Source organism: Pagrus pagrus, assembly GCF_965226575.1.
Source record: "Pagrus pagrus genome assembly, chromosome: 17".
Taxonomy (NCBI): domain Eukaryota; kingdom Metazoa; phylum Chordata; class Actinopteri; order Spariformes; family Sparidae; genus Pagrus; species Pagrus pagrus.
Window position 1 is genome coordinate 15,468,359 of NC_140201.1, and position 25,759 is coordinate 15,494,117.

Genomic DNA, 25,759 nt, shown 5'->3' on the forward strand with positions numbered 1-25,759 from the left:
ACATACTCGCACACAGAGGCAAAGGCACAGGCACAGTATGAAGCCAGTTTGAAAGGTCATGCATACAGGGGTCATCGATAGCCACCCAATATTTATAGATCTATTTACAGTTACACTTTGATGGGACTATTTCGCTGACATTTAAAGTAATTTGAAAGAGTTAACTCATCCACACCCTCACGTTTCACTGCCTTAGGTTAAGTGACACAGTATTTGACAGTTTACTGTATGAATGTGGTGTTTAACCGTCAGGCTCACTGTATTGTTCTGTCTTCTGTCTCATTCCAGCTGTCATTTGCAGCAACAACCCCAGTTCTGGCAGACAAGAAAAAGTACCCCAACTTCTTCCGCACCGTCCCATCAGACAACGCTGTGAACCCTGCAGTAGTGAAGTTTCTCAACTACTACAACTGGAGCCGTGTGGGGACCCTCACACAGGATGTTCAGAGGTTCTCAGAGGTCAGTGTTCCTTGTTCATTCTTTAGAGACTAGATATTAAAGAAACCTGAGATGTTAGAGAGAGCACATACAGGAAATGAGACCCACTGTTGATGCAGAAGGGATTGTTCTCCATCAGAAGGCCCTGCAGCCTTTTTTGTACATAAAGAAATGAGGATCAAACTGTATAGTTCAGTAGTTTCACTTTCTTTTTGTTTTTATTGTGCATAAATACTGCATTCATAAAACTTGCACAAGGCAAGAAAGTAGACCAGATACAAAAATATAAAGCTTGTGGACATGTAAATATTTAACAACAGTGAACCATGTCCAATGGACTTTCATTTCTAACTCTGTGCTGGAGCCACACTTATGTTCTTTCCCGTATTCTTGTTTTAACGTCAGTGTAGTTTTATGCATTCCAGCCGTGCCTCTGAGCCTTATAAGAGAAACTTTTTCATGCTCTGAAGGTGAAGGTTAACATCTCACTATTATAATACACTGAATTTATTCTCCATTGTCTCAGATGTCTTGTCTTATACAGTTACAGGGGCTGGGAGTAGTACCAGCACTGAATAATGCTGGGGATTGTTTTTCCAATTATCATTCAGATGATGCTAACATATTTAAGTGGGTGGCAATCAATTATCTTCAACTTATTCTCTAATAGTAGACTGAATTAATATTTTTCTACCCACGTAAAACTCCACAGAAGTCACAGAAATGCGAAGACAAACATCTTTTGAACTGAAAGTGTTTAGACCATATCCCATGTCTTCCATTTTGAATAAAAGCAACTGACTAGCTTAAGATATAGAAGAAATAGTGTCTCCATCCCCTTTCGTTCCAGCAAAAGAGATGAAAGCAGATGTTACGAGTACAATAATACATACAGTAATGTTACATATACATGTAACATTTTTCTAGATAATTTATTTACCAATGGAATGTAATTTAATGTCCCCGTCCTGTATAATCTGCAGAGAGCACCACTCAGCCTACTGTACTGTACGTGGCCAGTTTTGTGGGAAGTCATTTGTAGGAAGATGAAGAATTTTATCTGCATTGACTCAGCACTTGTAGCTAACTCTCTTGTGATATTTTTAGCACTGAAACACGTTTTAAAGCTCGAGGACTCGTTAGCAGGAGGGCAGAAGTTTGCATTCTCCAAGAAAACGTCCTCTCCTCTATCGTGCTAACTGTCGAGCAGTTTTTTTGATATAAAATACATAGGACATATTTCAAGCCAATTCAACCAATTAACTAAAACCTTAACAAAAGATGCCACCCGTTAAAAACATTTTACACCACAATGAATGAGACTTATTCCTGTTTGCGGGATGGTCTGACCTTTGGATGACAACCTAAATTCAAAGCAAATGCATTTTATCACATCAGTGACACAGGAACATTCAGTTAAAAAACGCCATGCCATGAATTTGAGAAACGTATATTGTGGGCTCTTGCCTTGGGGCCCTGGTTGAAAACAATCTGCTCAGCAGCTGGGGGTAGGAGGTGTGTGTGTGTGTGTGTGTTGGGGGGGGGAGGGTATAAGAAGTCTCACTGCAAATCGCAGAGAGCCCAAATCCCTTTATCGCTCCCCTCCTGAAAGCGCCAAGGGGCTTAGGACGGGAGGAAGACGGGCGGCCCGATTCAATCAACCTGCCATGAGATTGGCCTCTAATCCCGATTTACAAATATGCAAGCATCGCTTCCGTACTTCATGATTTGTACAATCCTCTGTCAAGTTCAGAGCGCGATGGTTTGTGGTGCATCAGGAAATCGCGGTAGCATGTAGCAAGACAATAGAATGCATTATGAGTCTATTTGTTACTTTTTTATACAGATGGCACTGTAACCCCAGATTCCACATCTGAGGGTGGCGAATGCAAAGTTAGCGCAAAACATCGAGCCCCTATAGACAGATTTATGGGAAATACCCCAGGTTTACAAAAAATGTGTGTATACTTCATATTATTCATATGTCGCACTCAGAGCTTACATGATTATTTCAGACTGTCAATAACTGATGATTGTTGGATCATACTGTGTTTTCCTATTATCAAATAATACAATGTTTTTTGTAAATAGCCAACGTCCTCCCACTTCTTCTTTTTACACACCATCAAAACAGACATGGTGATTACTGCGAAAATCATACCCTGTATGATAGCGGTCCAAATGTGTCCGTTGGAGTGCCTTGGTAGCCAAATGGTAACAGACCATGCCACATAGCTGCATGGTCACAAAAGTTGCTGGTTCGATTACAGCGTATATGATATCGCCATGTTGGTGTTGTGCCGAGAACATAATAATAATGTTGTTCCCAGACCATCATTTAGACTTACAAAAAAGGGACATAAACCACATCTCGAACAAGCCATAGTGGCTGAGTGGGTGAGTTCAACGTCTCTGAAAGTTTTTGTGAAGTATTTTTTGGATGTCTTTTTAACCTTCACTGTTGACGTCCAAGTGACACCCTTACAGGCTTCAAAATGAAAGTTTCCACAGCTTTTTAGACATCTTTTCAACTTCAGTTACAGATGCCCAAGGGACAGCTTCTTGAGATGTTCAGAAAAGTTTTTATGACATTACTCGGACTCACTTTAGTAAAGGTCACCGAGTGGATTCAAACCTCCGGCCTCAACTTTAATACATGGAGAAGACAGTCAACCAGATGAGCTACCAGGCCACCCTCCAGCTCCACTTTTTTATTGTAATGATTGAATTAAAATGTCCTTAATGATTAACTAAGTCCCATCTTGTCTTCATTTAACATCAGCTTTATTGAATACTATGTTTCGGTCATCAAACCTTCGTCAGGTACTGTAGACTATTGTTCCAAGGTTGGATGACCAAAACCTGCTATTCAATAAAACTAATTATAGTGAAGGCAGTGTGCTTGCTTCTGAGCGACTGTGCCAAATTTTCACATTCTCTCTTAACAACGTTTTACACAGCTTCCTACATTTTTTAGAATTAGGGTACCAAAAGTACAGATATTGTATAATGTGTTTACAGCCGATGACAATGTTGCCTGTCATACCTCTCTCTCTCCCTGTGTCCTGTCTGCCTCTGCACCTGTCGCTATCAAATAAAAGGCAAAAATTCTCCCAAATATTTTATTTATTACAATACAGTACTCTGCAATTGTAACTGCATTACCATAGGACATTGAAAGAGCTATCCTTTTTAAAAAGAAAACAAATATTTCAAATGTACTACATACTATTGGTACATGAGTGCACTGTACAAAATGACCCCGCTCAAGAAGTTTTCATGTCTCTGCTAGTTGATTTACAAATTGTACTGAAATTAATGGAAACCTTCAGCTGCCCGGAGGAAGAACCACAACATTATTGAATGCATCGAAAAATGTGTTGCAGTAATGTACAGTGTTTGATTGGGTTTTTAGAACAACTAAGCCTAAAGTCACTTTCAATGGATTATCATTTATTTTCTTTGGAGGCTTTTGAAAACAAATAACACTAAACAAATAAGGAAAATAACAAGTATTACATGATTTAAATGATTATGTACAATAATATTGGCACCCTGTCTAGTATTTGATTTGAATTTAGGAACCCCCCTAGTAAGTGCTGTACTGCACTCTATATACAGTATGCATGTGTTCACACACTGCATTAAAAGCAGACTATTGACATTATTGTCGTCATTGTCATTCCCACCACTTCTACCTCTCTCTCTCTCTCTCCCCCACTGATCCACAGCGCTGTTTCCCAGGGAAACTGCTGGCAAGGTTAATGTTATGTAACGCTAGTTAAGGATTCAGTCAGTGGAATGCACACCACACGCGCACATACATACAATATGGTGTCCCTTGGGACTGTAACCTGTTAGCTAAAGCCAGCTCGCCATTTCTATTTTAAGGTGCACGCACACACACAAATAACACAGGGACACACATGCACCCTTGTCTGTGAATCGACACTGATGCTCCATTAATGGTGGTGGGGGAGGGGGGGTTGAGGTTGTTGTAGTGAGAGATGAGAATGAGTAAAGGCTAGTGTTAGCTCCTGTAAAGGTGTCTGTTTACACACACACACACACACACACACACACACACACACACACACACACACACACACACACACACACACACACACACAGAGTAATCAACATTATTGAGATTGCCAGACAAACAGGGATCACCCAGGAACAGAGCAGCCATCATCAGTGAGTCAGATGACAAACCTGACTGAGAGCAGGATTAGGACTCTGTCCTCTGCCTGGAACCCTCTGAGCTCAAGTGTTTAATTACACTACGACCACTGATATATTTAGCAGAAGTTACTCTCTCAGCATCCACTCTTTCAGTTCCTCTCCGTCTTTCTTCCCTTTCACAGAAGTCTTCGCTCACAATCTAAAAAATGCTTGTCTGTTGTCCTTGTTTGTGTGTTTCACAATTTTGTCTTCAGCCATCAGCTGCTGTTCATTACAAATAACCATGTAATATTGTATAAATTCCTCTCCTGAATGACTCATTCATGCCATTGTACTGGGCATGTAAGGCCATGAGAGGAAGCCATTCGAGAGCTTGTCATCACACCATTTGTCACGCTAGTTTGTATAAGCACATGACTGGCATTATAGTCTGAACTCTGGGATTTGCATGGCGATTTGTATGGCGATGACGCACTCAGCATGAGAGACAGATGTGCGCAGAGAACCATCCCATTTCCACATTTGTAAAAAGCCCAAATTGAATGAAACTGTGCATGTCACATCCTCTGTTTTGGCTCTCTGGTGTAGATCTTCTGGTAGACACACACATAGATTTTAAAAGTGCAGGCACGAATGCGCAAAGCTCCAGCAGACAGATGGAAAGATAAAACACTCTAGTACATGTCACACTAATAAAGACACACACATGCAGTCGCACCTGTCACAGCAAAGGGTGAACGTGTCTGGAAATGATGTGTTAATGATTTGAGGTTAGACCACCGCAGTCTGTCTCATAGTGTCATACTGGTACCATCTGAATCAAAAAGCTGTTCACATACTCTGCATCAGGGCAGTCGCTTAACTCTCTCTCTACTGCCTGAAGGGTGGGATTTTTATTTTTGGGGCAAGTGTATCTGTTTGTGGATTGGTTTTGAAGCCAGCTGCTTTATTTTATTTTGTTGTTTATTTAACAGGAATGGACAGTAATTGACTGTCCCAGTGTTAGCTGGATAGCTAAGTTTCCTCAGCAGTCCCTGGGCAGGCATATCCTCTAAAGAATTATGGCATCTAATGTTGGGATTCTGACAGGGGTACGGAGAATAAAACACTGCATCTCACAAAACTGAAAGCACTTCCCATTCGAAACATTACATCATACAAAAACTGAAATGGAATAGTCTGCATTTAGCACTTTGTAGATAATGGACACATGATTGGTTATGTTTCTGTCTAATAGAAAAAGCTGACAGGTCTGATTGATGAGGTGTAAATAAAAAAAAAAAGCACAAATCAGTGCCCATTTCCAGCTTCTCAGTTGTAAGGTTTTGCTGCTCTTTTTGTCTCATGTGATACAGTAAACCAATTATATTTTCAGATTACTGGTCAAACATACAATGTAATTTGAAGATACCACTTTCAATTAATTGTTACAAGTATTTTTCAGTATTTTATGACATTTTATGGATCAAACAATTACTTGAGAATCCAAGTGGCATAGTAGAAATAATTATTAGTTGCAGCCCTTCAAAATGGTGAAGAGGAATTATTGAATGATTGATGGATTTTGTAACGATGACAGAAGCACACTGCCAATGAATATTAAAAAGCTCTGATGATTTCTATATTGTACATGTATCTGTGCCTCAGTGGAACAAGTATGAGCCCCTTGCCACAGTCAGTGGAATAAAGGACAACATCCGCATGCAGTGTAGGTGCGGGAAGATACTTCATTCTGTCATATACACCTCAAAGAATCACAGGGTTTTCCTCGACTTCCTCAGCTTCTCTATTTATCTTCATTTAGTTTGAGGTTGATAGATGAACACATGCTACGTTTAAGTAGAATCAAATTGTGTTAATGTCCCTTCTAAACACTGATGCATTGCAAACATTTAACTAAGTGCATCTGAAATTTTGTCCATCATATGCATGTGTGTACTTACATATTTTTGTGTGCACGTGTTTGTTCATGTGTGCGTGCGTGCGTGTGTGTGTGTGTGTGTGTGTGTGTGTGTGTGTATGTGTGTGTGTGTGTGCGTGTGCATGCATGCATGGCCAGAAGGGCAGTAGGATTATTTCTCTTCTGTATTTGCTGCTGGGGATTCCCAGGCTGCCCCAGACAATGGAGGATGTTTTTGTTACGCAGGAAAAGCTGCTCACTTTCCCCTCTTACCGTCCCTCAATCCATCTGCCCCCCTCCCCTCTGTCTCCATCGTTCTATCTAATACACTCAGTCCACATAAACACAGATGCCTTTGTCCTTTTCCATCTCAGTGGAGAAATGCAAAACCAGACCAATAAACATCCTCTTGTGACAAGGGCTTTATATTCCCTTATACCTGAGTGGCTTTGTGTGTACGTCTTTGTGTTTTTGTCTATGTTTGTGTGTCTGCGTATCATCAGTACGTCTTGTCTTGTGATTGTAGGTTCCTATTCCATCCACCTGTGTGTTCACTCTTCGAATACAGAGCTAACCTGCAGCTGTCAAAGCTAGTTTCCTCTTTAGCGTTGCAGCTGCCCGGCCTTTCAGATCAACGCTCAACACAACAGGACATTGTACCTTGTTCAGAGCACCACGCCAATTGTTCCTCAAGAGCAAAATCTGGTCCTATCGATCCACGCTGGCCTCCCTGTTGTTTCAGCTCAGTGGGCAGTACATTGGAGGGAATGTTTGTACAGAAGTGAGTGATGTACAGAGTGATTTAGAGCTCCCTCCAGGGGGAACCCGGGCAGGAGGCGATTATGACAGCAGACATTTAGAGACAGGAGGGAAATAAAGTTGAGGTTATTTAGATTCATTGATTTTTAGATGGCACCAATCTTCAGGCTGAATGAATGATATACAGTAGCTGTAATGACTAATTTTAACAACAGGAGCAATAGTCATAATAATGTTGGTGGTAATAGTTGTAGTGGTAGCACTCATGGATTTATATCCTTATGGATGCCAACTACTGTAACCATGCTCAATATATTCCACCTGAAATCCATCTATAAAGTATGAAACACTTACAGGATAAGAGGATGGAAGCTTGTAGTTTCTTTATTGACAGAGAACAAGGCTTTGGCCAGCCTGAATCCACAATTAATAGCCACAATCATACATTTTAACAGCACAGAACAGCAGTAAAATGTCCATAAACTATTTTAAATCCACTTGTTCAGTTTAATCCCTTCCTCTGCTGTCCATTTCAGTATCTTCCACACTTTTATTTTTGTCCTTATATGGTTGATTACTAGATGTTGCCTTCCACCTCTCTCTGAAGCTCTTCTGGAGGCATATTCTGCTCCTGTGCACAAATGCAGTCGTGAGCGCAACCATACACACTCACAACTGCTCAACAAGTTGACTTGTGAGACTTTGGAGGCAAAGACAGTGGCTAATGTCTCCCCTCCTGTCTTTATCTCTCATCAGACTCATAATTACAATAATAACAAAGTATATTGGTAAACACCGACTGCAAGTTTGTCTTGCGCTTCAAAAATTGTATTCAGGATCAGAAATTCAAGCCGACCCAATCACTCAAGGGACTATTCTATTTATATAAATACAGTATGAATATAAATATGAGTTGCATTCTTGCCAAGGGAGTAGCCAATATGTCTTTGAAGTGATATAAGACACATAAATATAATATGAACTATGGCACACATCTACATGCACATTTACAGACAAATATAGGGCGAACACACAGGGCCTTCATCTGTTAGCTGTTACATGTCGTTTCTGCCAACTGTGCCCGTTTGAGCGCACAAACTCTCTGATGTATCAACATGGTCTCTAATGCCAAGCTCTCGGGTGAATATGGAGGGGGCCAATGGCTGCAGGGCATGGCCGGAGGACATCAGAAAAAAATTGGCCAAAGAGAAAGAAAGGAGGAGATGTCCACAGTAAACCTCAGTGTGACATTTTGACTTGTTAAACACAGTGTGTTACATTAGGCCCAGGTATTGTGCATGCTGGCTTACCGGCACGCCTTACACCTAAATGGAACAGAGCCACCATTAATGTTATTAGTTACACTTGTGCTTTTCCTATTCTGACAAGTTCCAATGCTGTGGAAAAAAAATAACATTTCTAAAATTGTAGCTTTAAGATGGGGAGCCAGACAGATGAATCATAGAATGTGTTTGTGAGGGGTGAGAGAGAGGCAGTATGATAAACCACCTCGAGCTCACCATCACGGTGGGGTACCTGCTCCATTCTCCTCCCTCTCTGATCCCATTACCCACCATCCACTGAATCAATACATCAAAGCAGACGTACAGCTTCTGCAGATGCATTTACAGTAGTGCACATATGTCTGCTTCTCGTCAAGCCTTGGATAACCAGCCGAGATCCTTTCAAGCGTGTTTTTGAGTTTTCTTGTATAATTCTGAGAAAAAAAACAAATGCGTGTCACTGTGACAAATGCACGATGGATACTGTGAATGTTACAACTTCACATTGAACAGTGAGTTAAATGAGAAAGACGATGGTTTGATGTCTTCAGTATTGAACATGTCTCTGTCATGCTGAAACAACTAAACACTCGTAGCTCTGTTGTTCTAGTCACAGGTTCAGGTAAAACATGCAGACACCAGTTCAAAACATTAGATAGCCTGCATCGAACTGTACGTCTTTACTGCTGAATACACACCGTATTATACGTTGTATACAAATCTAAGATCAGATAACTGAAAGTGTTAATATAACTGTATGTATGGAGCAAAACCAATTAAAAAAACATTAAGAAGTGTAGAACCACTTATTGTATATAAAGATGAATGAGGCGTCTCTTCTTCCTTCCACTGTATAAAATGAAGCCAGAATATCCCGCTACAGGTGCTACCATCTGTGGTGGCTGTGGCTCAGGAGTAAAGCAGCCATCCACCAATCTGAGGGTTGGTGGTTTGATCCCCAGTCCCTGTGTCTTTGGGCAAGATACTGAACTCAAATTGATCCTGATGGCTCTTCCGTCAGTCTGTTAGTGTACGTATGATTGTAAGACTCGAAAAGTGCTATATAAACGCTGTCCATTTACCAGCATTCTCTGGTGATTGGGCGGTGGAGCTGTGGTGCCCAGTTCCTGGCCATACGCCTGCCCAACTCAAACGCAAGCAGGGCCAAGCTGTTAATCATGACTTCACACTCCCTTTTTATAGCAATAAATAACTAACCCAAACCAAACTTGTCAAATCAACACATGACCATACATCAGCAAAGAATTATCGAAAATGACATAAACCATTTTTGGGAAAGGTTTATTTGATGTTATATGTACTTGACATGACCTTTAATGAAGGCAGCGAGACTGGATTTCACTGATTTAATTACCCACAATTGGTTGCAATACCGATGTAACTTTGAAGTTCTAGTTCAGAAACTAGAACTTATACATGTGTATACATGTGCCAGCAAATACATGTATGTAGAAGTACAGGCGATAGAAGTAGTCAAAATGCATTTTAATATTGTAGTCTTTTGACCTACCAGTCAGCGGCATGTATATGCTTTGCACTCTCAAGCCCTCGCAGACTTGACGTGATGACAGTGAACACGTCACAGTTCAACTGAAGTCTGAGATGGCTCAGTCTGCAAGTCCAGAGGGTGGACATTTGAATTCAGCATAAGGCTTTGTGTCTTTGTGTGGCCACAGTCCTGCACAGAGCTAGGAATGGGTTAGAGCATAAATAAAAGAGCAGACCAGTGAACATCTCACATAAGAAATGATCACCCATGTTCATGTGCTTTCTCTTTCCTTGTCTCTCTCTCTTCCTCTCTAAGGTGAGGAATGATCTAACTAATGAGCTGGAAAAAGCGGACATTCAGATCGCAGATACAGAAAGTTTCTCCAACGACCCCTGTGTCAACGTCAAGAAGCTCAAGGTAAGCGATCCCGCCGGGGAACTCAACAAATCCGTCTTACTAAATTATATTAATTCAAGGTCAGTTTTATTAAGTATATTCTCAGATACACCAAATAATTGGGTTCCACTGATTTTAGAGTAACAACATTTAGTTATGATTTCTTTAATACTGTATTTGTGTATGAGTTGATGTCATCCAGACTGAATCCTGAATGAGGAATCGTTTGACTGGTCAGAGCAGAGTATTTCTCAATGAGTCTTGTGGAGTCATAATGAGGACGCAGTAATGGCTGGGGGGTCTGTACAGCGACCTCTAATGACCTGCTCTGACTAATGGATGTTTGATGGGCCTTTTAAGGATATACAGTACACACACACTTACACACACTCGTACAGGATTTTCTTATTTTCTTTCCTCTCTTTTTCTCTCCTTTGAAATGAAATGAGACAGAACAAAATGAGGCTATTATCAGGCCAATATTGAGATGTTAGGCCTGTTCGTCTTTACACCACTTACTCCTGGTGTTAACATGCATGATGAAGCAAAAATGCATGAAATTCAAATGTTAATGCAGCCAAGTGTGAAGGCTAAATTATCCAAACTATCTCCAGAGGCAATCAGAGATGCATTTGGCCTCATTTACCAGTTGTATATGTGTCGCGAGTCAGTGCCACATACAGTTTAAAGTAGAAACGTTGTCATGGAAGTAAATCAAACATCTGAAGCTGGTGAGCTTGACTAGTGAAAAGGAGTATGACTATATTTTAGACAGGAAGTTACATACATGGCACAGTGAGAGAATAGATGTTGGACGTGAAGAGAGTGGGTGGAGTAGGAGAAAGAAAGAAAGAGTAGTGGGAGATATGACGTATGAAAGATGGAGCAGGTTGAAAGAAATGCAACAGTGAGATGTGGAGACAGAGGGATAGAGAAAGAACAGGGAGATAAGCTGTCTTTCCTAAATTTTATGTGTAACTCTGCATGTTGAGGGCTGACATTTTAAGCTGACACCATCCTTCCTTGATCAACTCTAAATATGCAAATCACAGCATCGCCTCGAAAGCTTTTCCAGAACGTTTGGACGGGGTGGGCGGGGGTCCTCTGACACCCTAATGGTCTGTTTCCCCGCTCGTCTCGCAACAGCCGTTCGCTGTCTCCCCGACAGCTACGTAATATGATGAGGTAGAGGGTGACACAGATTTTCGTTGTGAAAGCTGGTCTTTTTTTGGTACAGTGTTGTGTGCGATTGTGTACGTGCAACAGCGTCTGTGGGGCAGGGGCGGGAGGGGGGCATGGCGTCACCGTGTGATCCACAAATAGAGCGCTCACATCTGTGATCCAGCTGGAATATTCACAAAGCAGACAGGCATCTCTGCTGCAAGGCGTCGAAGCAGCCTTCTACATTTCTCTGTCGCTCTCTGCTTTTTTCATCTTTATCTCTTGTTCTCTGTCCCAACTGGCTGGACAGGCTGACAAAACAACATCAGAAAACAAAGGCAGACCGAGACACCCTCCCACACATACACGCACATGCACCCACACATTCCTTCTAATCTTAGCAACAATCAAGTCATTCTTCTTTAATTTGACCATGAAATGAAAATGCAGGCAGACATTTTATAGACCAAGGCTTTTTAAGAATTTCGTGCCAATTTAGGGAGCTTGCACTCATTGGAGGGCCACATGAGAAAAAATGTCCTGAAATCTAAATTAAGTCCAAAACACTGTATTATTTATGATGATTTAATTATTTATCATGCATTCAAACTTCTTGCCCCTCAGATATGACGTAGAAGAGGATGGTCCATTTCTTTTTTAAACATTTTTGGCTCACTGATGCTGCAAGGGGCCATACACAAATGCATTACTTTCAATTTTATTCTCAAATACTGTATGCTTAATTTGAAACTAACATCCCCTGTAGTTATTACTTCATTTAAAAGCAGCTATTTCTATAGATCAGTGTTGGTATTACCTCTGAAATCTGATACTGATGAGCTGGCTGTAAGAAACTATTGAATTCTCAAGGTAACCTTTAATTGAAAAGTCATTTTTCTACTAAGATTACACATTAACGCACTAGTTGTTCAATTCATGGCTAGTGTAAAGGAAGCACAGATATCCACTGTCAGTTGGTACTATATATTATAGAGCTGCAATCATAAGTTCATGATTCGATTAATTGGCAACTATTTTGATAATTGATAAAATTTCAAACATTTTGCTGATTCCAGCTCCTTAAATGTATGGATTTGCTGCTTTTCTTTGTCATTCATGGCAGTAAATGAAGAGTTTACGGCTTTTGGACTGCTGGTTGGACAAATGAAGCAATTTGAAAATGTCACTTTGGACTCAAAGCATTTTTCACATTCTTTTACATTTTAAAGACTACAGGATGGTTTGGATGCCACATTGATTATGGGTTTATAGATACAGAGGATAAGCTCAAAGAAATCGTTTGCAATGATATTATCATTACAGGTTTGTTTATTTCATGTGGTCTGTTATTGATAATAGTGTTTTCTTAGCTCCCTTTTCAAACTGATGAAGCACCACAGAGCACACAGCCTTCCTCACGCCAGCTTCAGGGACCAATGCACATCAAATTCTAGGTCCGAGACTCAGACTGAAAAGTGAACAGTTAACACAGCAACAATTTTTTTCTCACTAAATTTAAGTTTAGTGACAAGGTCACAAACGCTCAGATATTGTGCCACATACAGACATTATTTTAGAGGCTTTTATTTTGAAGGCAGCAGCCTGTTAGTTCCAGTTCAGATAATAATGCCAGATCTGTGGTCATAACAGTGTGTGTATAACATTTAATACTCACCTAGGATCAGTTAGTGATCACGCACAAATCTATCCTGCGCGTGTGTGCACCTCTTCACATCTGCACACAACACACTTGCTGCACAGTAATCATCACAAACAGACAGGGGGATGGTTTAGTGGGTAGAAGCAACACATTGCCCAGTCTACAAATCACACCTCCCGCAACCTCATAAAAGACCATCATTAGTCCTGTGTGTAAGTGTGTGTATGTGTGTGTGCCTAATAAGCCTTAACAGTGCCTGATTGGGCTTATGAGGTACAATATTACTCAAACCATTATCAGGTATAAATCACCATCATAAAGTTACAAACAGCCCTGTCATGGATAAAGCAGTCAAGGCTGCCCTTAACACTACCCTCTTTGAGAACAATTATTGTTATAGTTATATAAAAGCTCTAGCAATGAGGGTAATTTGGGGCCCTACAGTGCCCCAGTCTCTCTGTAATGCACACACACAACGCGCTCACTCATAGCCCACAACCACACAGTCTTTCCATGTTGTTGCCAGGCGGGCCAGAATTCATACTGAGGCTGTGGTTGTTGGCCATTTTGGTTCAGAGCCATTTCTCCAGGGGAGAGCGGTGTTAAGTAGCCACTGGCACTTAACACACACACACACACACACACACACACACACACACACTCAAACACAAACACACACACACACACACACATGCACACGTACTAACCAAGAATGCACCCCAGAAAAGTTGCGACCTGCCCTTCTTGCACATACACATTGTGATGGAGCCACAGCAGTGCAACGACACTGAGGGCTTTATAGAAAAGAGCCCCTTAAATGTCCCAGCATGCTCTCTGGCACTGTGGAGAAAGAGCCAGAGAAGCCTTTTGATTGAGCTGCTTAGCTTTCTGAAAGCTCTCATCCTCTTTAGTGTGAGTGTGCATGTGTCCCATAGGCAATGTTAGAAGCTTAGAAATCTATCTATCTATCTATCTATCTATCTATCTATCTATCTATCTACTGTATCAATCGCAACCGCATTAGCCAAGCAACATGCTAACACCTAATTCAACAGAGTAACCTACAAAATGAACAGTAAAACAACGTAAAATAAAGCAAAACCTAGAACATCCAAGTTTGAAGTCGGTTTAGTTTAACATAATGTCAGTGGATCCGGCGCTTATGAGAAAACTGCAAAGGTTTGCAAAGGTGGTTCTCAGGCCGTGGGTGGAGATACTCAGACTGGGGGCGGTATTATTCAAATGAGCATCCATAGGGTAAGGACAAAATCTGAATGGTTTGTTGAGTCTCAGGTTTCCTGACTTAGGCAGTCCACAAAAACTGACTGGGGTGTCTTATTTCACAGGCTGTGTGTTGAATGCATGACGATAGGGACTGCCTGAGGAAAGATGACTTCATGAACTGTATTCATAATGGTTTCTTATTATGTAGAATAAAGGCAAGACAGCATAGATTCACTGAGATTACAGCTGGTGGGTTTGTCACTCCATTGAAGGCTGCCTTCGTTTTCATTTTTCATTACAACTCAACCTATATCTACTGTAAAACACGTTTTCATGGTGTTCTGTTTTGTAATTGCATTTCCAAAAACACCCTGCATGTAGTCAGCAATGAAACTAAAAGGTTTTACTGCATGGTTGTTTGAAATGTATAGCATTTTCACCTAATCGATACAAGACGGAACCTTACACTTGAGAACTGCATGTAGCACTTGAAGTACATGACATTACTGTAGAAAACACACACTTACTGTTAAGTACGTTTTCTGAAGAAAGAGAATCCTGTTACAAGGCGTCTGTTGGTGATAAATACCAAATTAGCCAAGTAAGTCTTTACAGTCTTTACATTTTCTTCAGTCTTTACATTTTCTTTATACTGCTTGGTGAAAACTGACCTTCTGTATTTGGTAGTATGTCTGGCTGTCTGCACTAGCATTCATTCATTCATTCATTCTTTCATTCAACCTTTATTTAAATTTCGAAAAACCATTGAGGAAAAGCTCTCAATCAGGGTTGAATTAGACTTCTCTCCATGTATCACACATCACCTCCAGCCTGGTCCACCGGATGTAGATTCATCAAACCTGTGTCAGTATTATTGCATTAGATTTGGTTGCAGTTTTGTACAGTAATGTGTGTGTGCCTTGATACACGCATACTGTATGCACACATCTGCCTTTGTGCATATGCGCTTGTACTATACATATGCTTGTGCACACTAAATGACAGACTGTTGGCCCCAGAGCCTGATCTTTTTTTCTACCATGAAACATGCTGCACTTCCACCCGGGCGATCTGAATTATTTACCAAGTCAATCACCAGGCCATGTGCTCTGAATCCCCATGTAAATTTGTGCTCTCCAGCATGGCTGGCAAGGCAGGCAATTCTGCCCGCTGACACTAATGTCTCTGTTGTTATGGATCGACACAGTGCGACTTAATATTGCCCTAGCCTCTCAGCCACTGGTTCACCACTCAGATCGCACATACTTTATAGCTACTGAGAAACATGATCATAAAAATAAAGTACACGCAACATGACAGATTCTTTTTTGATTTGTTACTAAAGTGTGAATTTGCAGAATGATAAAAAGGAAACTGGAAACTCATCCTAGCTAGCGCAGGTATACTTCTACAGCGCCATTGCCGGGTATCGCAACATTACTTTAAATCCAGGCAGTCACGAACGAGACTGTAATGACCACTTTGCTGTAAGGTGACAGCAATGCAATAGATTCTTGATGATAAATTATATATATTTGCCAGTTAGTTCATAACGTTTTATTCTTTCTGTTTACAGGACAACGATGTGAGAATCATCATTGGCCAGTTTGACGAGAATTTGGCCTCCAAAGTCTTCTGCTGTGTAAGTCGACACTCTTAGTATAAACTTACAGATATCAACTTGACCAATGTTCTGTGTCGTGCAAAGGTATACCAACGAAATCTGTTGTTTTATGTACATTTGGTAAGGCTCTAATAGTAAACTGTAAATGTGTAACGCAACAAAGAATTTAATTATGTGAACCCAATTTATCAGTTAATTCTTTGGGGTCACATGATTTGGACTTAGATGGTTTGGGCTCATGTTGTTTTGCCCTCAGTGCTTAATTAATGATTACAACATGTATTAAAGGACCACTGTGTAGGATTTAGTGGCATCTGGCAATGAGGTTGTAGACTGCAACCAACTGAATCCCTCTCCACTCACCCCTCCCTTCTCAAGCAGAGAATCTATGACGATCTTCAGGTGATGTAAAAGTATGAAAAAAATTCAAAAGGTCCTCTCTAGAGCCAGTGTTAAGTTTGTTTATTCTGGACTAATGTAAAAACATGGTGGACTTTGTTGTAGAGGGCTCCCTCTGTAGATATAAAAGGCTCATTCTAAACTAAAGAAAACACAGTGACTCTAAGTTTCAGGTGATTATACACTAATGAAAACATAATAATTATAAATATTGAACTCCATTCCTGCCAAAAGATCCCTCTTAGTCTTTCACGCTGGACTCTTAAACTGAGTTGGCACTAGACCTAAACTCTCAGGCCAAGCTTTAGCTTTAGATATACTCTGCTCACATTAAGTAAGATTAAACATAAGTTAAGCTCCATAAATCATACTACATCTCCCTGTGGCTACATTGCTTCAACTTCCATTTCTTCTACCCCTCCCAGGCATATAACCTGAACATGTTCGGCAGTAAATACCAGTGGATTATCCCCGGCTGGTACCAGGGCAACTGGTGGGAGCAGGCCAACTCCACCAACTGCACCACCAAGAAGCTGCTCACGGCCATGGAGGGATATATCAGTGTGGACTTTGAGCCGCTCAGCGCTCGCCAGATCAAGGGCATCTCTGGCAGAGTGAGTGACACCTGCTGTTGTACTTCAGAAGACTTTAATGTTGACAACGAGTAATTCAGTGTGTCATGAGAAGAATTGAAAGTACAAATGAGCTGAATTACCGAACACAAATACATTCAACCTTAATGTTTGTGTTTATACCGAAAGACTAAAGCTATTGATACATTTACAATGATATAGCAGTCTGAGGTATATAAAGTATGAGAAAATAGTTTAACATTTTGTCTTGGTTTTGGAATGGATCTTCTGTTTTTAGACCAGCGCTTAGTCATCACTGGAAGTTTGTGTACTTCTCAGTAATTTTAACATTTCCTGTAGATCTGTGGAGACATGAGAGGGCTTTCTCCACAAAGAGACATCTTAGATGCATGTTTTTAAAGCAGACATCTCAACCAAAATCAATCATGTTTTTTTTTTCCACAATGCACTACCCAGCACAGAGGCATTGATCCCGAAACAGCATTTCCAGTAACTTTGTATCTCAAATTGTGCGGAAAATAGTCCCTTCTGCTTGGACAAAGTTACACCTATAAAAAGTGAATTAGAAGTAATCCAAAACTCTCTTTTACCTGTCCTTCAGACCCCTAAGGAGTACGAGAGGGAGTACAGCAGAGAGCTTCAGCAGAAAGGTGTGGAGGCCAGCAAGTTTCATGGCTTTGCCTACGACGGAATCTGGGTCATTGCTAAAACCTTTACCCGCGTGATGGAACTGCTCCGGGTAAAACAACGGCAGAACACCTACCACAACTTCACTGTGGATGACCGCGAAGTGGGAAAACTGGTTCTGGATGTCATGAATGAGACCAACTTTTTTGGTGTAACGGTAAGTTATGGAGCAGATTGTTGCATTTTTTCAAATGTGATCATTCGGTTAAGGTATGGTGCAGTCTGATATGCTGGAGGTTAGAATGGGTTATTTCACATCACACATTTTCATAAACTGAGCCTTCAAAGCACCCACTGTCTACACTTAATTGACAAGGATACTCTCCAGACACTCACATACTGCACATTTACATGTTTTTTTGTTAGTATTTAATAGCCAGACCTCTCCACACCTTGTTTTGACTAGCTTGTTCTCTTTGTTCTCATCTTTAAATCAATGACAATCGTCTTGGGGCACTGTTGCCGCTATGTCCAGGGTGCAGTAACAATTCTCTTGCAAAACAGTGTCAGGAAGGAAGTTGTTTTGGTGGGTGCAGGTGGGGAAATGAGCTGTGGCATGAAAATGTCTGGGCAATTGGCAAATTGGCAATTTCAGCTTGTTGTTAGCTTTGAGATTCTTGTCGTTGCAAATAGCGACAGGGACTTTGAACAGTAACACACAGATAGCAGAAAGGCCAGAAAATGCCCACTCAGATAGTCGCCAATGGCAACCTTATACCAAAAGCTTACTTCCTGTGAGTCAGACTAGGTTTTTGTTAATATTGTTGAGGCACATAGTGAGAGAAACACAGACGCTCATACGTTCGGCACATATACAGATACAAACATGGTTTAAAGTTACACAGTCAAAACACCATAAAATATGTTGCTGATGAAGAAGCATCCTAAAAACATCTCTCAAGTGTTCATGCATGTATACACTATGTAAATTATACATGTTCAGTGACTGTACTGTATGGATTGGGCACATGTCAGAACAGCACATAGTGGCATTAATTAGTGCTCTGTAAGGCTGGAAGCCTGTTTGCAGAGAAAGTTACTTAGCCATCCTTGTCTGCATGAAGCCTAAAGTGATGCCATTTGGTGCTGCCGACTCACTCCAATGCATTCAAAATTGATCCTGGTGGCTACACTAGCTCCAAGCTGTGTGTGTGTGTGTTTGCACGCGCTTGCTCTCACTTCCCATTGAGCCGTTAGAGGATATCTCCTCTTCCCTGTAAAGGCCACTCCATTATTAGAGGATGCCATGCTGCTCCCAGCCTAGACAGCCAGTAGGCATGCAGGGCCTTACAGTACATTAGAACATTACTCATATCATATTCATAACTGTGTTTACAAATAAATGGCCTGAAAAATACAAGTGAAGAGAAAAGGGAGAAAGATGAGTGCTACTGGGAAATTACAGAGGTACAGTGTAATACTCTGCATTTTCTCATGAACGCTGACTAAATGTAGAAGGGTGGGTGAGGGACTAAAGTCAAGGTGGGACACAAGAGAGAAGTGGATACACACAATAAGGTAGAAATACAGAATACTGATACAGCATTTATACTGTATTAACTGGGCAAGTGAGGAAGAGAGAGAGGAAAATATCCTTGAAGAAAATTAGTAAAGGCTACTGACATTATTGTGAGGTCCTGTGGGACTAACTTCCCACAGGGTTGTATGTGTGTTTCAGCACTGCACCAAATCCTCCAGGTCGTCATTCCTCACCCCTCTAGTCTCACCTCTCTCGGCACAGACCCACTCAGGGCTGCTGATCAGGAGCTGGCTGACAGTGATATTTCCCCAGAGACTTGAAGAAGCAAAACAGCAAAGGAATAGTGATGGCCATGTAACAGTTCATTCATTTTTTTACCTAAAGCACACAAGTGAGATGACGTCTTATGAGGATGTCTGGATAGGCTTGCAAACGTATTCTCTGCTTTCATATCTATATGGTCTCATGTTAATCTCATGTTTACAGGAAATAATATATTCAGACATAATTTTGATTGAGAAAAAATACTGAAATATGTGCCTCAAACTGACCTTAAATGAAAAATAAAAGAGTTCATTATGAAGAATGGTCCTACTACTGTAACTACTTAACATTGCTCTGAAGTACTGTAGTGCTTAAAGGAGACATATTATGCTCATTTTCAGGTTCATCATTTTTTTTATTTTGGTTTACTACCAGAACAGGTTGACACACTTTAATGATTAAACAAAACACGTCAGTTGTCTCATACTGCAGCACTGTTTCCCCCCTCAGTCTGAAATGCTCTGTTTTAGCTCCTGTCTCTTTATTTTAAATGTATCTACAGTATTTCCTACATTACAGGGCTATACAGACAGTGCAGAAATGTGCGAAAGTGCAAACGTTTTAGTCCATGTAAATCTACATGCTCTTGTTTTATTTATGTCCTACAGGAAAAAAAAAACCTCAGTTACATACAGTACATAGTATTGTTCAAGCAGCATTCCTTAATAATGATGTTTTCTTTGTACAACCACAAATCCACGATAGAAAAAAACATTCTGTGTAAGAATGTTGTGCGAGGGGTAAACAATTATGTCGTTTGAAGACGGCAGCTTTGCAGAATAATTAAATGCATCTTTGTACCAAAAGATTTGAGATCTGTCGACTATTATAGCTGTTCTTTTAAGGGATTACATGAAATGAGATCAAAAGTGTTCCCTGTATGTAGCACACACTTCGCACATAGAAACTTCCACCCACACACGACAATCAAAGACATAGGAAGGCAAATTTTCCTTCCACACTGCATACATCTTTTATGCTATTTTCAAATTCAGATACAGAAAAGCAGCTATTACACAACTTGATCGGTTCGCTCTCGGTTTGCAATAACTTCCATGAGGTTTCCAATAGGATGAATCCATGTGCAAGCACCAGTGAAACAGCGTATTCAGGTTGTTTGCGTGTGCGTGTGTGCTTGATCATATGGGATCATTTCCTGGCTTGAGCCTTGTGTCTTTCCTTATGTCATGATTTTATACTGTGTCTTTGCCCTGTGCACATGCACGTCTCACGGGACCAAACCGTTACCATTCTGCGCTGATCTTAGTTCTGCTGATGAACCTGGAGCAGAGGCAGGAGAGTGATCATGAAGGACTCCACAGTATTGATCTGGCTGCTGTCAGGGCCACAGAGAAGAAGGCTGACTTTGCTGGGAGAGACTCTCAGGGTGGAGAGAGTGCAGATAGCTGTCAGAACCACAGGATGATGTACACTAGAATCCACTAGGGAGAGCCACATGGGTTGTGATTGGGGATGACAAGTGTGTGGGTAAAGGTTTGTTTGGCTTGTTTTTTTTTACTGTGGTCAGTGGTCATAGTGTTGGTATCAGTGTCTTTCTGTGTAATGGTGAGTCGCATAGCCTGAGGCTTGACAGTCAAGCTGACACACTGAGGTGAAAGAGAGGAGGGGGTGTGCGTGATGTGTATCTGTTGTTTTGTTAATGTGAAAGTGTGTGCATCACGGCTACATTCACATCAGCTGTGTTCCCACCTCAAACCCTTGAAAACCCAGAGGAAGTCGCACCTGCAGCCCACAGACCAACGTCTCATTTGACCCCAGCACTCCTGTCACTGACAGTATTCTCACCTCCACACACAGAGTAATACCTGGCTGCTTCCACCTGTCTCACCTCAGAAGCACACATTCACACACTCACACACACACACACACACACACACACACACACACACACACACACACACACACGCCTGGACACAGTGATTGCTCCATCAGCCACCATTGTGTCTCAGGTCTGAACATCCTTTGAATACTAGACAAGGGACACCTGTCTGGGTCAATACACTCCAGTGAGGTTGCCTAAGCTGCAGAGGAGCATAATACCTCGTGGAAAGAGGCTTTACAGCAGCTTCTTTGAATTTTGGTCAAAAGAGGTTAATTTAATCTTTGTAGCACAGACATTTATTTCCAATTAAGAATGTCAGAGTCGGTGCCTCTGCATATGTTTGATATACTTTGCATATTCTGCAAACCGTGTGTACACTTGAGAGAACAAATTGGGGGGATGATTAAATAACTGCACGCCATTTCAATAAGGTTTGCGATAGCTCCACTTTTGCTGATGTGAAGGGCAATTATGGTAGCGATGCTAATGCACAGCAAGAGCATGACGGTGCAGCTACTCTAGAAACCTGGATACATGCACTCACAGTCATTACGGGTTCAAGTCAAGTTCCCCTATTTTCAACCCACATTGTCTGACCCTGTTTACACACCACCGCTATCTGAATGCAGTACCTAATGAGATGAACTGAGGTGCACAGCACAGTCCTGCTTACACTTAAGACATAATTGCACAGCATATTGTAGGAAAGAGCAGCTTGTGACGAAAGAATACTTGTTAGTGTCGGCAAGTCAGATTGACTGTGGTGTGGCATCGCTAGCAGAGGATCTGCTGTACATCACCAGGGTAAAGGTAGCATTGGAGACCCCCATGTCTCAGGAGTAGCTCGCTCTGCTTGCACGACGGGCATCACACATGCATGCACATGAGCATAATGTGACAACATATTAGGTACATACACATAGACATGCTCGCGGGCGCACACTCAAACATCAAAGATGCCACACAAAGACTGGGATTCAAACAGAGGGGTGGGATACCGCACCGCTACTTCAAAGCTTGCCATCTTTTTGAGGCAAAATTAGCTCTCCAGCTTCCTTCCCCATATTTCCCCCTCAGCTGTCTTTTAATCAGCCAATGCAAATGCTCCCTCTCTCTATCTATCTATCCATCTATCTATCTATCTATCCATCTATCTCTTTCGCTCTCTGCTCTCACCTTTGTTAGCCAGCCAGTAATATGTAAACCCAGTTAAATGTGTAATTAAGGAGCTCTGTAAGCAGATGGCGGCCTGAATTAATTGAGCAGTCTTGGTAGATGAAGAGGGAGAGGGGGGTAAAGAGACAGAGTGAAGGAGAAAATAGAACAAGAGGAAGAGAAAGAATGAGAAAACATTGGAGAGATAAACCGACAGGAGCCAAATTGATTTGAATGTGTCTTACGATATTGCCACAAAGTAGAATTGCTTTTGTCTTCCTTGTCTGCGTCGACGCTCCCTGGCTTGAAATTGCTTATGTTCAAATCAAAGACTTTCCATTGTTATTTTCCTGTCGTTTGAGGGTGGTTGTTGATCGACGAAAGCGCACCTTCCTGCCGCTAAATGAACATTGAGAAATAAAACGTCGAATAAAACCTCGGCTGCACTCACTGACCACTACACACTTCTCTGAAGCCAAATGTGTGACACACTTAAAGAATTGCCATTTAAATGCATTCTGAGCCCAGATTTGTACCAATGTGAGCAAACACATTTAAATCGGGCTGTCTCGCTGATCTGATGTTGTTCCAAGGATATTAGCAAATGAATTGGCCCGAAGATAATTTTGTTTACCTCTATAAACAGATCAATTTTGGCCACTTCTAATCAAATGAGATGCAGTATGTGCAGGAGCCGAGACTCTGCCCTTTGCCTGCCAACACTCCAGTATCGGGAAAGCACTGTGCATAAATTTAGTTGAACTAAGCTCTTTTTTTTTGCTACTAGAATTCACTGTAGTGCTTATGCTGCATCTTCTTCAGCAGAATAGGATGTTTTTCTTACTTTAATTATGTATGGTATGTGTTAGATTAAAGACACATATTAATTCTTGTTTTTTTCATCTTTTCAGGGCCAAGTGATGTTTCGGAACGGAGAGAGGATGGGCACGATAAAATTCAATCAGTTTCAAGGTAGGTAGTGATGCTACTACTTCTCTGCTCCTTACAGTAGGTTACACTAGATCAGTCTTCTCTTCAGGTTTTCCACAGTCATTTAAGACCTTAACCTTTACTCAATTTGTTTTGAATGGAAAACATTGTTTCAGAGCATCACATTGATGCATCCGTGATGCAGCTCGCTTCACTTCACATCATCGCTTGTTCTTTACCTGAATCCTCTCAATATTATCGCTATAATTAGTTGAACTCCCAACTACAGCTTGTCTTTGTTCAGTAAAACCTGCGATTGTTTTCTGACATTTTGTAGGATAACCACAGTTTTTGGAAAGCAACTTACAATTTTTCTCAAGTTAGAAGGCTGCCACGGTTGATATGCTGGTACCTACTGTATAATAGGTCCTGACCAATAGGGCTTAGGGAAAAGTTTGCAGCGGAGTCACACACATGGAAAAGGGAGGCTGAAGGATTTAACAGTTTTGAAGTCAGAAGCTTTGTACTCACATTTATCTCATTAGTTGTTTTTCTTAGAGAGGATAGTCATTATTCGCATGACTGCAAGGGTTGTCAGAAAAACATAAACATGAAAAGTAATAGACATTTTTCCAGTGAGAAAGTCCCCACAGCCTTTCTATATGGAGTTGCATGTCCTCTCTGTGTCAGGGTCTTCTCTGGCGCTTGATCTCCTCTGTAGTGATAGTATGTATGTGTGGACAGTTAAGGTTTGTAAAAAACATGCCTCAGTACTCTCTGTCCTCATAGCATCATCCTGAGGTTGTTTTTGAGCCAGCAGGGCCTGCTGAGTGGGAGAATAACCCAGAGATTGCATCTCAATGCAGGGGATTCCCAGCTCCGAGGCTCCCCAGACTGTATGTAGCACACTGCATGGGGCTGTTCAGTCCTCTCCGCCTAACCATCTTATCTTCCCCACTGCAGAGGGGCTCGATCCCTCTGGCTGCTTACATCACACTCTGCATGTGAGATAGAGAAAAGTATGTGTGCGCTTATGCACATTCTGTTGTGTGTGTGTGTGTGTGTGCCTCTCCCTGCGCATGTAGCTAAAGCTGTTCCAGCCCAGGCTCAGTGGGTTTGACTGAAAGGGAGACCACACATGATTTATAGTCATTAAAATATTTATTTCTACCTTTAAGTAAGACAAGATGAACACGTGTCTGTAGCACGAAAGTAAGAGTTTTTAGTGTTGCATGGACACGTGTATAGTGTAGTGAAAACAAGATAATGTGTCCCAATTCCTTTTTAGATAGTAATTGTACACAGTAGGTACTTTATACCATTTATCATGATATACTGCTTTTACAGTTAATAGACTAGTGATCAGTGTTCTTTACTGTTACAATGACAGGAAATAAAAAAAAATGTGTTCAGGCAGGCATTAATCAAACTGTGAATGAAATGAAACTAGCAATTACACAAGAGGAAGAAAAATGATTTTCTAAAGACTAAATAGATAGATTTTGTTTCATGAGTCATCATTCAAACACAATTTTATTTGATTTATTTACAGCTGTTCGTGACTTCTCTCTGCCTTTGTGCTTTGCAAGACAATAATGCACATCAACAGCACAGTCAAAAAAGTACTATTTTTTTTCCAGCAATATTTTTATCAATATTTTAACATTTCTTCAAATAGCAAAGCAACAAATGCGTTCTCATCCAGCAGAAGAAATATTAAAAGGCAAATGGATTATTGTCCAACATTAAAATTAGGCCTTCCCTTACATGTCAGACATTTAGAAGAAGAAAATAAAATGCAAAGAACAATAAAAAATACATAAATAAAAGGCAAAATGTGTTTCTCTGCTGTTCACAAGCATTCCCCTTTAAGTATATGTATGTCTTGCTTTTATTATTTGTATGTCAAAGACACAGTTCACATGGGACTAGTTTGCAGAGGACCACTTACATTTAAACCTCATCTGCCACAAGCGTGACTAGATCCACTTTCTCCATTCTTTGTATAAAAAGACCTGTTTTGTTCATGAAAACCTGTGATCAAAAGTGTTTACTGTTTTCCTGTACAATGAAATTCTTTCTTTGTCCATTGTAAATGCGTCTGTGCATTGAATGAGGCGCCGTTTTAAATGGGACATACAATGGGTACATGTCAATACAGCATTACGTCTGATGACCCTCTCATCTCTACCTGGAGGTCACCTGCAA

General features: G+C 41.0%; 1 protein-coding gene across 2 annotated transcripts in view; it reads left to right on the plus strand.

The window, feature by feature from the left end:
- The window catches only part of gabbr2 (gamma-aminobutyric acid (GABA) B receptor, 2), a 190,577-nt gene that overhangs the window by 100,879 nt on the left and 63,939 nt on the right, over positions 1–25,759 (plus strand). For both annotated transcript variants that reach the window (XM_084378728.1, XM_084378727.1), the window contains 6 exons: positions 289–459; positions 10,391–10,492; positions 16,093–16,158; positions 16,965–17,153; positions 17,734–17,976; positions 23,533–23,593. In XM_084378728.1, the coding sequence (XP_084234854.1) occupies positions 289–459; positions 10,391–10,492; positions 16,093–16,158; positions 16,965–17,153; positions 17,734–17,976; positions 23,533–23,593 (832 nt within the window). The remainder of the gene's footprint in view (positions 1–288; positions 460–10,390; positions 10,493–16,092; positions 16,159–16,964; positions 17,154–17,733; positions 17,977–23,532; positions 23,594–25,759) is intronic.